The sequence below is a fragment of the Salmo salar genome, chromosome 22 (assembly GCF_965601325.2).
Source record: "Salmo salar chromosome 22, fSalSal1, whole genome shotgun sequence".
NCBI lineage: Eukaryota > Metazoa > Chordata > Actinopteri > Salmoniformes > Salmonidae > Salmo > Salmo salar.
In genome coordinates, this window is record NC_138312.1 from 35,762,895 (window position 1) to 35,775,556 (window position 12,662).

At 42.4% G+C, this 12,662-nt stretch overlaps 1 protein-coding gene across 1 annotated transcript; it reads left to right on the forward strand.

The window, feature by feature from the left end:
• The first annotated feature begins 927 nt into the window (after nt 1-927).
• On the forward strand, nt 928-9,249 carry LOC106583283 (25-hydroxyvitamin D-1 alpha hydroxylase, mitochondrial). The gene is made up of 9 exons (XM_014167257.3): nt 928-1,226; nt 2,168-2,358; nt 3,190-3,386; nt 3,747-3,947; nt 4,477-4,640; nt 4,947-5,113; nt 6,036-6,117; nt 6,279-6,476; nt 7,078-9,249. The coding sequence occupies exons 1-9, from the start codon at nt 999-1,001 to the stop codon at nt 7,195-7,197; spliced, it is 1,548 nt and encodes a 515-aa protein (XP_014022732.3). The 5' UTR covers nt 928-998; the 3' UTR covers nt 7,198-9,249.
• The last annotated feature ends 3,413 nt before the right edge of the window (nt 9,250-12,662 follow it).

Here is a 12,662-nt window from a genome sequence, read left to right on the forward strand (position 1 = left end):
AAAGGGGCTGTATGGGTTGAACGATAGAATAGGACCAAACGTCAATGCAGATTCCGAGTAGAACCACTATTATTTAATTGCGCAAGGCGCACACACAGCGTTTTGGCAAGCTTCCACTTTTAATGAAAAACGGGTCAGGATTTTCTCTCGTGCTCACACAGAGGCCAGCACCCAACAGGAAAACCCTTAGTCAGCAAGAATCCATGTAGCCTATTGCAATAAATTCTCAGTAGACCCTTTATGAGCAGATAATTCGCAGTATTAACGAATTCTTGAATTGAGACGCCTAGGCCTATAATTGGATCACGCAGAGACCTATTGCTCAACATCTACAGGACTGGAAAATGCATTCTAAAATATCAGAGTCAATCAATTTATGACGTGGAAAAAGTGAACACTAATTTAACATGGGTTATTCTGGAGTCACTGAAATAAAATATATTAACCGCACTGTGACTGAAACAAAGCATCCCTTATATAATACCCGAATATTATAGGCTAAACAGCACTGACATGATTTTGCATGTTTCTTTCATATTCATGTGTAGAATTGATTACCCACATCAAATAAACGTCATATAATAGGAGTAGGCTAAGCTACACTCTTTTCAATATGTGATTTACGGTAACGCATCTTATTCTTATCATATATCTGTTTGGTATTCATTTCCTCCTAATAATAGCATAGACAGAGAAATGGTGTCTGAGAAAAATCGTCCTACATAAAAATGTATTAGGTTATTTACCCTCCACGTGTTCGCTTCTTTGGGTTGGTCTGACTTCTGCCATCTGATTGGACACACCTTCCAAATAGTTCACGCCTACTGCGTCCCAGCCTTGCCACTGGGCGGGGTCGACCCCAGCATTCGCTTTCATTGGCCCACACTGAGAAACTTAACAACTCTAGTCCGGCATGGGTCGAGCGGTATAAATACAGTGTCTTGGTGCAAGATGAGCACCGACACCCGACAGACTTTCCTTCGTTCATCTTCCATCGTATGGACATAGCCATAAGGATGCTGCAGCAAGCCCTCAAAGTGTCCGGTCGCAGTGCGTCCCCGCTGATCAAGTGGATGGAGAAGTGGGCTGAGACCACAGCTGGCCTGAAGAAGACCGAAGCTGCGCACGGGATGAAAACCCTAAAGGAGATGCCGGGACCCACAGTCGCCAAATTTGCCTGGGACCTCTTCGCCAAACGGGGACTGTCCCGCCTCCACGAGCTGCAGGTAAATTATTTTGTTGACTTGTTTAATCTTTTCTTTTTAATCATTACTTTTTAGCCAGACACTGATGTAAATGTATGAAATTGGTGTTTTATCATTTATTATACTAAGTGCTTATGGGTTTGTCTTTTTAACGGCAAAACCATAGTAATGAATGTTTCATTAGGCGATGTATATGGTGTTCACATTGTTTCTTGGAATGGATAGGTTATTACATTGCTGTTGGGTATGGCATAGCCTATGCAGAGTCGCCAGAAAACGCTAACATCCGGTTTTCAGGGGTACAGTATTTTCAACCTAACTTCTGTTTCCCCTGAAAAACGGAAGTGGGAACTCATCCATCTTTCTACACCTGCTTCATTAGGTTAGATATGGCATGGTGCTATAGAGTAGGGCAGGCTTGAGGCTTGCCCCCCTCAGTCAGCCAAGGCCATAAACAGTGTCAGACTGGCAGACCCTGTCACTGGCTCTTACATGTACTGTATAACCTAACCATCAGTGTGTAATGTAATTGTCCAGCAATTAAAAAGATATGAAGGGGCCAACAAAAGCTACCTAAATGCACCAGACATTTAGTTGCGAATGTATAAGCTATGTAAGACAAGTGGTTCATTGAGCAGGAAAGTGCCTTGGGCAACTCCGGCACGTTCCTGTGCTTTGGGGGTGTCTGCTGGCTCATAGGGGTAGATGAGGAGCATAAGGAGCAAGAAGGCAAGCTTTATATCACATATTGACCATAGGGCGGCTGCCAAAACTTTGAACATTGTACAGATTTTGGCCATAAACTTTACATCAAGCAGCTTTAGAACTGTAGCTAGGTCTGCTCACAACATGTTGATGTTCCATCCATAGAAATAGATTAATTCTAATTCTATGGACGGTTCCATCTCTAGTGAATCATGCCATCTATATGCGTTGTGTGCTAATGTGTTGTCCTCTCCCAGCTTGAGGGTGTGAAGCGCTACGGGCCAATGTGGAAGGCCAGCTTCGGTCCCATCCTGACGGTGCACGTGGCCGAACCAGCCCTGATAGAGCAGGTGCTGAGGCAGGAGGGCCAGACCCCCATCCGCTCTGACCTCTCCTCTTGGAAGGACTACAGGAAACAACGAGGCCACGGCTACGGACTGCTCACAGCGTGAGTACCATTCCTCTCCTCTGCTGTTTTCCTCCCATGCTGTCCCCCTCCCCTCTACTCCGTTGCCCTTGCCTCCCCTCTCTTATCCCTTTCCCTCCCCTATCGCCATATTCCTTTCTCTCATCACCACACCTCTCCTCTTCCCCCCCCTCCCCTCTCCTCTTCTCTCTGTCTTTACCACACCCTCAGACAGCCACAGTCATCACCATTGGACACTGTTAAACTTGACACATAGCATCTGTTTTTATGGGTGTCCCATATTTCATAATCACTATAGCAGCCTAATTATCTTTGTGACAGTGTCTGACTGTGTGATCTTACTCAATGAGATGTCACGCTGATTTAAGCTGTTCTGACGTCAGGGTGACGTGCTGTTCACAGGAAACAGGAAAGATTAACAGAGATGAAACAAAGACTTTAGACAAAGGAATAATTGGCCTAACGGCCATACAGACAGTGAGTCAGCCCTCGATCTATGATGGGTTATTATTACCTATGGGTTATTACCTAATCACCAGGAATATGAAAATACTATCTCAAATTAATTCAAGCTTTATTTATACAGCACATTTCAGTCATGGAATGCAACACAATGTGCTTTACAGGAAAAAAACCAAATCAAACCATGAAAATAAAAGCTGAAAGATTTACTACACAACAAACACAAGATAAAAAAATAAAAAAGAATGACACAAACTGAACAATTACAGTTCCATAATGTAGCCTACAGTACAGTTGGCCCAGCCTGTATAAAACATGTACATTATTGATGTTTGTTGGTGTGCAAACTGATTTGATGGCATTATTTTCTATTTACCTTACTCTCTTCAGTGAGGGGGAGGAGTGGCAGGCGGTGCGGAGTCTCCTGGGGAAGCACATGCTACGTCCGAAGGCGGTGGAGGCCTACGATGCGACTCTAAACGGTGTGGTAGATGACCTCATCGCTACGCTCCGCCTCCGCAGGCGCCAGGACGCCCGCGGCCTCATCCCGGACATCGGCAGCGAGTTCTACCGCTTCGGCCTCGAAGGTAAGGCCTATTTACATTCACTGTGGTGTGCCCTTGAGGCCTGCTTTTACTCAACTCTGTTTCTTTGTTGATGTTTTTTAACGGTGGCATATGAGGTTAGCATCTGTGGTCAGGTGCCTGTAATAAGAGACAAAATCAGGAAGGAGCTCTATCATTGTCATTCTATTGTATCAATTAGCATTGTAGGTTACTAGTTTAGTCTATTACCATAACATACTTGTGTATGGTATGAGTATGTTACTCTGACGAGTCTATAATAGTCTTGATTGGATCTGTATTACAGAGGGAAAACACAAAGCCCTTCTGGAAAGCCTTTCAAACCCTTCTCCCCTTACCCTCTGCCTGTCTTCCTCTCTGCAGGGATCTCCTCAATCTTGTTCGAGTCCAGGATTGGTTGTCTAGACCCTGTGGTTCCCATGGAGACAGAACGTTTCATTCAGTCCATTAACACCATGTTTGTCATGACGCTCCTCACCATGGCTATGCCCGCCTGGTTACACCAGTTGTTCCCCAAGCCCTGGGACACTTTCTGCGAGTGCTGGGACTACATGTTCCAATTCGGTGAGCTGCCATCTTGGATAGCCTCAAACTTGCTCCACCTTGGTTTAATTCCGTGGACTTCTTTAATCCATGCTACCTGACTGACATACTGATTTATTATTAGTTGCCCCCAGTGTTAGTTTCTCCCAATGGATAGATTTCTATTAACTATAAATAGTTCCCATTGAACAGAACCCATAGTGTGTGGTCTCCTTCCATTCATTACCTGTAATCCCCGTAGTAAGCATTCCCAGAGGTCTATTTTTTCCTCTTCAAGCTGTACGGATCCCTTAAGTCTGACTAGAGCTCCTTCAGACCTGGGTTCAAATACTATTTGAAATCATTTCAAATACTAGCTAGAATTGATTGAGCTTGCCTGGTGTTATGGAACCAATAGAATTGTCGCAATACTGCACACCTAGCCCATCTGGTACTCCAGGCAAGCTAAAGCAAACGCTGAAAGTATTTGAAAGATTTCAAATAGTATTTGAACCCAGGTCTGACTGAGCTCCTTTATTCTGATCTTGACCCCTGATCTATCTCATTGCAGCTAAAGGTCACATTGACCAGCGTCTGATGGAGGAAGCGGAGAAGGTGGCGCGGGGAGAGGAGGTGGAGGGGCGATATCTGACTTACTTTCTGACCCGCACGGGGCTGCCCATGAAGACGGTGTACAGCAACGTCACCGAGCTGCTCCTGGCTGGGGTGGACACGGTGAGGAACATCTCTAATCTCTCCTTCCTCTCTCATCTCTCTCACCTCTGTCCTCATCGCTCTATCTTTGACCTAGTGCTTTAATATTAGTTTTTAACATATCCAATAGCCAAACGTCTCCATTCCCCCTCACTCCTAGTCACAGCATACTTCCTCTTCTTAATCTCCCTCTCTGTATGTTAAGTCTGATCCCATACAGTCAGGCTTAGCTGTAGAGAGCTCACTATCCTCTCCATCCACTGCTGCAGTGTTCTTATGGTGAATTATTTTACAGTTGTACTGATCTGCTGTGTCCTGTGTGTTCAGATCTCCAGCACCATGTCCTGGTCCCTTTACGAGCTGTCTCGGCACACCGAGGTTCAGGCCTCGCTGCGGGAGGAGGTATTGGCTGTGATGGGGGGTCGGAGGGTGCCTGTGGCTGCAGACGTGGCTCGCATGCCCCTCATGAAGGCTGTGGTCAAGGAAGTTCTCAGGTAAAAATCTAATCAAATGTATTTATATAGCCCTTCTTACATCAGCTGATATATCAAAGTGCTGTACAGAAACCCAGCCTAAAACCCCAAACAGCAAGCAATGCAGGTGTAGAAGCACGGTGGCTAGGAAAAACTCCCTAGAAAGGCCAAAACCTAGGAAGAAACCTAGAGAGGAACCAGGCTATGAGGGGTGGCCAGTCCTCTTCTGGCTGTGCCAGGTGGAGATTATAACAGAACATGGCCAAGATGTTCAAATGTTCATAAATGACCAGCATGGGCAAATAATAGTAATCACAGTGAACAGGTCAGGGTTCCATAGCCACAGGCAGAACAGTTGAAACTGGAGCGGCAGCATGGCTAGGTGGACTGGGGACAACAAGGAGTCATCATGCCAGGTAGTCCTGAGGCAAGGTCCTAGGGCTCAGGTCCTCCGAGAGAGAGAAAGAGAGAACTAGAGAGAGCATACTTAAATTCACACAGGAAACCGGATAAGACAGGAGAAATACTCCAGATATAACAGACTGACCCTTGCCCCCCAACACATAAACTACTGCAGCATAAATACGATGAATGTTAAAAAAATGTATTGAACTAGGCAAGTCAGTTAAGAACAAATTCTTATTTACAGTGACAGGCTACCGGGGAACAGGTAAGGGGCAGAATGACCGCTCAGCTCGGGGATTCGATCCAGCAACCTTTTGGTTACTGGCCCAAAATAATAATAGTAATAATATAGGTTTGGATTTATATAGCACTATTCCAACTGCTCATAGCTCCTCGTTATATAATTAAGGGAAGTTCATTTCATCCACTACCAATTGGGGTGAACTATGTACCCTTGATTCAATCAACTACTACAACCAATCGATCAGTCATTAGACTGATCAGTCACACTGACATTGTTGTGTTTTGGCTTCTCCAGACTTTATCCTGTTATTCCGGCCAATGCCAGGGTCATCGCAGACAAAGACATCCAGGTCGGAGGTTATCTCCTCCCCAAAAACGTAAGTGTTGCTGTGATGTTGAGTGCTTATTTTTCAGCACTTTTACAGCAATCTGGTGTAATATGGTGTAATATTCATGTGTAAAGGCAAATGTGTGTAATGGAAAGTAAAAAAAAAAAATGATTCCTAACAGCAGTATCTCACGATTCTATCCTATCCAGACTCTGATCACCCTCTGCCACTTTGCCACATCCCGGAATGCATCATTTTTCCCGAACCCGAATGCCTTCCAGCCCCATCGCTGGCTGAACCGGGATGAAGGCCACCACCCCTATGCCTCGGTGCCCTTTGGTGTGGGCAAACGGAGCTGCATCGGCCGCCGCATCGCAGAACTGGAGGTCTACCTGGCACTTGCACGAGTGAGTCGATTTTTGGTCACTTTTACATCGAGGCTTTGGCAGAAAGTGTCTCATAAAATTACATTAATTTTCATCGCATTTTGAGTCCCAGTACATACAGTCGTGACTGAAATGATTGGCACCCTTGATAAAGATGAGAAACTATAAAATAACACAAATATTGAGCTATGTTGTACACTACATTTTTTGGGAACATTTTATTATTTAATGAGATTTTGTTTAACAAGTAAATCATTTTACTCTCGTGTAAGATCCCTCCCAATGTGTTCTCCAATCTCATATAACATTTTACAAAAAGGCTCAGTGCTGTTATCTTCGTATGGGGAGGGTGCCAGAGTATTGAGAAAAAATAAACATCTCTGAGTAATTGTATTAGTACAAAATGTAATATTTCCCAATTTGTTTTTGCATACGATATAGCTCAAGTTTTTGGATTTTTTATTTTATACAGTCCTTTTCTCATCTTTATCAAGGGTGCCAATCATTTCGGTTGTGACTCTATACTGTGTTTTTATCCTCGTAATAGACTTCCGTTCTTCTACGTTCTGTTCATGTGAGGGGTGCCCTCTAATTTTCTCAACCCCTCTCCTGTTCCCCTCAGATTCTGATGCATTTTGATGTGAAGCCCGATCCAGAAGGCAGTGGTGCAGCAGTCAAACCCATGACCCGGACACTGCTGGTGCCAGAGAGTGAGATCAACCTGCAGTTTATTGAAAGATGAGTCGATGACCTGCTGAACACTAGCTATGTGTATTTGACTGTGACTGACAATCCAAGTCTCTCAGAGTGAGACAGTTGGGAGCACTGAGAAAAGCATTGCGAAAGAGGGCCCGACTGAATTTGCAGCACTGCAGGCCTAAACCCATAGACCAGGCCCTCAGCCCCTCAGATCTCAAGCCCAGTTGGTTTGGGCTGGCCTGGGTCTGAGTTGATACAGCAGCTGAATGAGGGGCTGATAGAGGTCTTTGTCAATTGAAAACCTTTCTCTCTGTATATGAAGAGTAGTAGTTGCATTTCCAGTGAACTGAAACTCACTTCCCACACATTTTTTGCACAAGGAGGCTAGGAGATGGTGAAGGGAGGGTACGGCAATATTTCAAGTGCATATCTTGAAACTTCTCTTCATGCAGAGTGAAATGCATAGAACTTGAAACTTTTGACTGAAACTTGAAAAGTGCATCAGGACAAATTATGTGACATAGTACTATAAAGCTGCAATCAGCAGTAGAAACTATAACAAACTGTGCCCCGCCCCTGTTTTGATAAAAAGCTGAGGGATGGGTCTGGAGAAATGTAACCACGTAAAAATTCATAGACAAAGCTATGGATGATAGGACTGACCATCCATGATATCAAAATTATAGTTTTAACCATGTTTTGAGGCCATGTAGGGTTTGTTTACATTTACTTTGTTTCCAAACATTGGAGTAAAACAAGCTTGTATTTTGGGTTCTGATGGGGTACGACAGTTGAACTAAGATCATGAAGCATTTATAAGTTACATTATTCAAGAATCAATGGGTAAATATCATTAATTGATAGGTAAAAAACTGCTGATTTTCCCCTTTAATGACAAGTGATTTTCCTTCTCAGTATCAGGTTGATCCCTCTTTTCACCACTTAAAGATGCATTATAAAGGTTTTGTATAATTTCAGCCAGTAGTTTTGAAAGTAGCACTCAAAGCCACAACGGGCCCTGAAAATTGTGTACAACGTCATCCATTTCGTATGAAATGTTACGTCCTGCAATATGTATATTTTTACAAATCTGCAATTCGTATGATATGTTACGAATTTGTAAGTGCTTAAGATCCAGTTCAATCTCTTTAAACCTGCTTTATTCAATAATGCTCATGAATACAATCATTTATACTTACTTGTGGTTTAGATTGTAGCCAATGGTGTTGCCAGTTGCCAATGGTATTACCAAAGGAATCTGACTAACTACATATGTTCCTCTCACCTAACAAGACATCAATTGCTTTTTGACTGTAAGAATCCTGACCATAGCATGTAATGCAAAACGAATATGGACTGAGATGTTGTAACTCATTCCTTAGCTAAGACAAATGGAAAGTACGGTGGCAGGTAGCCTAGCAGTTAAGAACGACTAGGTGAACGATCTGCCAATGTACCCTTGAGCAAGGCACTTACCCCCAATTGCTCCTGTAAAGCGCTCTGGATAAGAGTGTCTGCTAAATTACTAAACTGAAAATGTAAAAAGAAAGCAACTTAACCCCATCTAATTTAAATCATAGATTGGCAGATGCCAATTGTATTGGCATCTCAGTTGCATTTAATAATGTTTAGGCATTGCTGATGAAGGTTCTATGAAATGTGTCATGTACTACCTTTTAGAAGAGTGTTATTGACTAATTATTATTTTGGTCAAAACTATGATGCTCCTATCAGGATGGTGCTCATTTGGTGCTTATATGGTGCTCGTTAAAATCTTAATAAAAAATGGCAGCTGGTGGGACTAGCATGGTACACCATATCCTCCCACCTGGGATACTCTGTTTAAAGACACTGTCTTTTTAAGTATTTTGAACTTTTATGAAGTCCCAAACTATTTAGCTAATGTGTGGTGTCTGTACCTCTTACGTCTAAAAAATTATGTGTTACCAGTTTTTCTACATCTAGAACCGTATGTGACTTGTATGATGTGGTGCTTCTTTCTCTGTTGGAATAACACATTGTGGAAAATTGTTATAACAGTATGGAACTATTTTACTTTTCTATTTGTTTTCTAATAAAAAAAATCATCCATGTATTCATGGTCTTTTTCTGTTCTAGAAATGTCAATATTATACTACCTTGCGACATCGTTTGTTTTCCTGTAAGGCATTAGTGATGGGGGGGTGGAATCAATACAGTTACATATTGCTATATTATTTTTGGCCGATATTATAATGATATTTAAAGTATTGAGTTGTATAAGAATATATATCTATATATACAGTTGTATATAACTTGTTTTTCAACCACTCCACACATTTCTTGTTAACAAACTATAGTTTTGGCAAGTCGGTTAGGACATCTACTTTGTGCATGACACAAGTAATTCTTCCAACAATTGTTTACAGACAGATTAATTCACTGTATCACACTTCCAGTGGGTCAGAAGTTTACATACACTAAGTTGACCGTGCCATTAAACAGCTTGGAAAATTCCAGAAAATGTCATGGCTTTAGAAGCTTCTAATAGCCTAATTGACATAATTTGAGTCAATTGGAGGTGTACCTGTGGATGTATTTCAAGGCCTACCTTCAAACTCAGTGCCTCTTTGCTTGACATCATGGGAAAATCAAAAAAAAAATCAGCCAAGACCAAGTCTGGTTCATCCTTGAGAGCAATTTCCAAACTCCTGAAGGTACCACGTTCATCTGTACAAACAATAGTACGCAAGTATAAACACCATGGGACCAAGCAGCCGTCATACCGCTCAGGAAGCCAAGGAGACGCGTTCTGTCTCCTAGAGATTAACGTACTTTGATGCGAAAAGTGCAAATCAATCCTAGAACAACAGCAAAGGACCTTATGAAGATGCTGGAGGAAACAAGTACAAAAGTATCTAAATCCACAGTAAAACAAGTCCTATATCGTAACCTGGAAGGCTGCTCAGCAAGGAAGAAGCCACTGCTCCAAAACCTCAATAAAAAAGCCAGACAGTTTGCAACTGCATGTGTGGACACAGATAATAGTTTTCCTTGGGAAATGTCGTCTGGTCTGATGAAACAAAAATAGAACTGTTTGGCCATAATGACCATCGTTATGTTTGGAGGAAAAAGGGGAAGCACTGGGATGGCAGCATCATGTTGTGGGGGTGCTTTCCTGCAGGAGGGAATGGTGCACTCCACAAAATAGATGGCATAAGGCAGGAAAATTATATGGATATATTGAAGCAACATCTCAAGACATCAGTCAGGAAGTTAAAGCTTGGTTGCAAATTGGTCTTCCAAATGGACAATTACCCCAAGCATACTTCCAAAGTTGTGGCAATATGGCTTAAGGACAACAAAGTCAAGGTATTGGAGTGGCCATCACAAAGTCCTGACCTCAATCCTATAGAAAATTTGTGGGCAGAACTGAAAAAGTGTGTGTGAGCAAGGAGGCCTACAAACCTGACTCAGTTACACCAGCTCTGTCAGGAGAAATGGGCCAAACTTCACCCAACTTATTGTGGGAAGCTTGTGGAAGGCTACCTGAATCGTTTGACCCATTGTTAAACAATTTAAAGGCAATGCTACCAAATACTAATTGAGTGTATGTAAACTTCTGACCCACTGGGAAGGTGATAAAACAAAGCTGAAATAAATCATTCTCTATTATTCTGACATTTCACATTCTTAAAACAAAGTGGTGCTCCTAACTGACCTAAAACAGGGATTTTTACTAGGATTAAATGTCAGGAATTGTGAAAACTGAGTTTAAATGTATTTGGCTAAGGTGTATGTACAAGTATTTGATACACTGCCGATTTTGCAGGTTTTCCTACTTACAAAGCATGTAGAGGTCTGTAATTTTTATCATAGGTACACTTCAACTGTGTGAGACGGAATCTAGAAAATCACATTGTATGATTTTTAAGTAATTAATTTGCATTTTATTGCATAACATAAGTATTTGATACATCAGAAAAGCAGAACTTAATATTTGGTACAGAAACCTTTGTTTGCAATTACAGAGATCATACGTTTCCTGTAGTTCTTGACCAGGTTTGCACACACTGCAGCAGGGATTTTGGCCCACTCCTCCATACAGACCTTCTCCAGATCCTTCAGGTTTCGGGGCTGTCGCTGGGCAATACGGACTTTCAGCTCCCTCCAAAGATTTTCTATTGGGTTCAGGTCTGGAGACTGGCTAGGCCACTCCAGGACCTTGAGATGCTTCTTACGGAGCCACTCCTTAGTTGCCCTGGCTGTGTGTTTCGGGTCATTGTCATGCTGGAAGACCCAGCCACGACCCATCTTCAATGCTCTTACTGAGGGAAGGAGGTTGATGGCCAAGATCTTGCGATACATGGCCCCGTCCATCCTCCCCTCAATACGGTGCAGTCGTCCTGTCCCCTTTGCAGAAAAGCATCCCCAAAGAATGATGTTTCCACCTCCATGCTTCACGGTTGGGATGGTGTTCTTGGGGTTGTACTCATCCTTCTTCCTCCAAACACGGCGAGTGGAGTTCAGACCAAAAAGCTCTATTTTTGTCTCATCAGACCACATGACCTTCTCCCATTTTCTAATAATTGCGCCAACAGTTGTTGCCTTCTCACCAAGCTGCTTGCCTATTGTCCTGTAGCCCATCCCAGCCTTGTGCAGGTCTACAATTTTATCCCTGATGTCCTTACACAGCTCTCTGGTCTTGGCCATTGTGGAGAGGTTGGAGTCTGTTTGATTGAGTGTGTGGACAGGTGTCTTTTATACAGGTAACGAGTTCAAACAGGTGCAGTTAATACAGGTAATGAGTGGATAACAGGAGGGCTTCTTAAAGAAAAACTAACAGGTCTGTGAGAGCCGGAATTCTTACTGGTTGATAGGTGATCAAACACTTATGTCATGCAATAAAATGCAAATTAATTACTTAAAAATCATACAATGTGATTTTCTAGATTCCGTCTCTCACAGTTGAAGTGTACCTATGATAAAAATTACAGACCTCTACATGCTTTGTAAGCAGGAAAACCTGCAAAATCGGCAGTGTATCAAATACTTGTTCTCCCCACTGTAAACTTCCAACTTCAACTGTATAATATATATTGAACCAAAATATAAATGTAAAGTGTTGGTTTCGTGAGCTGAAGTAAAAGATCCCAGAAATGTTTCATACACACAAAAAGCTTCTCACAAATTTTGTGCACAATTTTTTTTACATCCCTGATAGTGAGTATTTCTCCTTTGCTAAAATAATCTGTCCACCTGACAGGTGTGGCATATCAATAATCTGATTAAACAGCATGATCATTACACAGGTGCATCTTGTGCTGGGGACAATAAAAAGCCACTCTAAAATGTGCAGTTTTATCACACAACACAATGCCACAGATGTCTCAAGTTTTGAGGGAGCGTGCAATTTGCATGCTGCCACTGCAGGAATGTCAACCAGAACTATTGCCAGAAAATTGAATGTTAATTTCTATATCATAAGCCCCCTCCAATGTCATTTTAGAGAATTTGTCAGTATGTCCA

Excerpts from the sequence above, each read along its gene's own strand:
- LOC106583283 (XM_014167257.3), top strand. The coding sequence starts at position 999 with ATGGACATAGCCATAAGGATGCTGCAGCAAGCCCTCAAAGTGTCCGGT. Across the intron at positions 2,359-3,189 it reads GGCTACGGACTGCTCACAGC|TGAGGGGGAGGAGTGGCAGG; the intron begins GTGAGTACCATT and ends TACTCTCTTCAG. Across the intron at positions 3,948-4,476 it reads GGACTACATGTTCCAATTCG|CTAAAGGTCACATTGACCAG; the intron begins GTGAGCTGCCAT and ends ATCTCATTGCAG.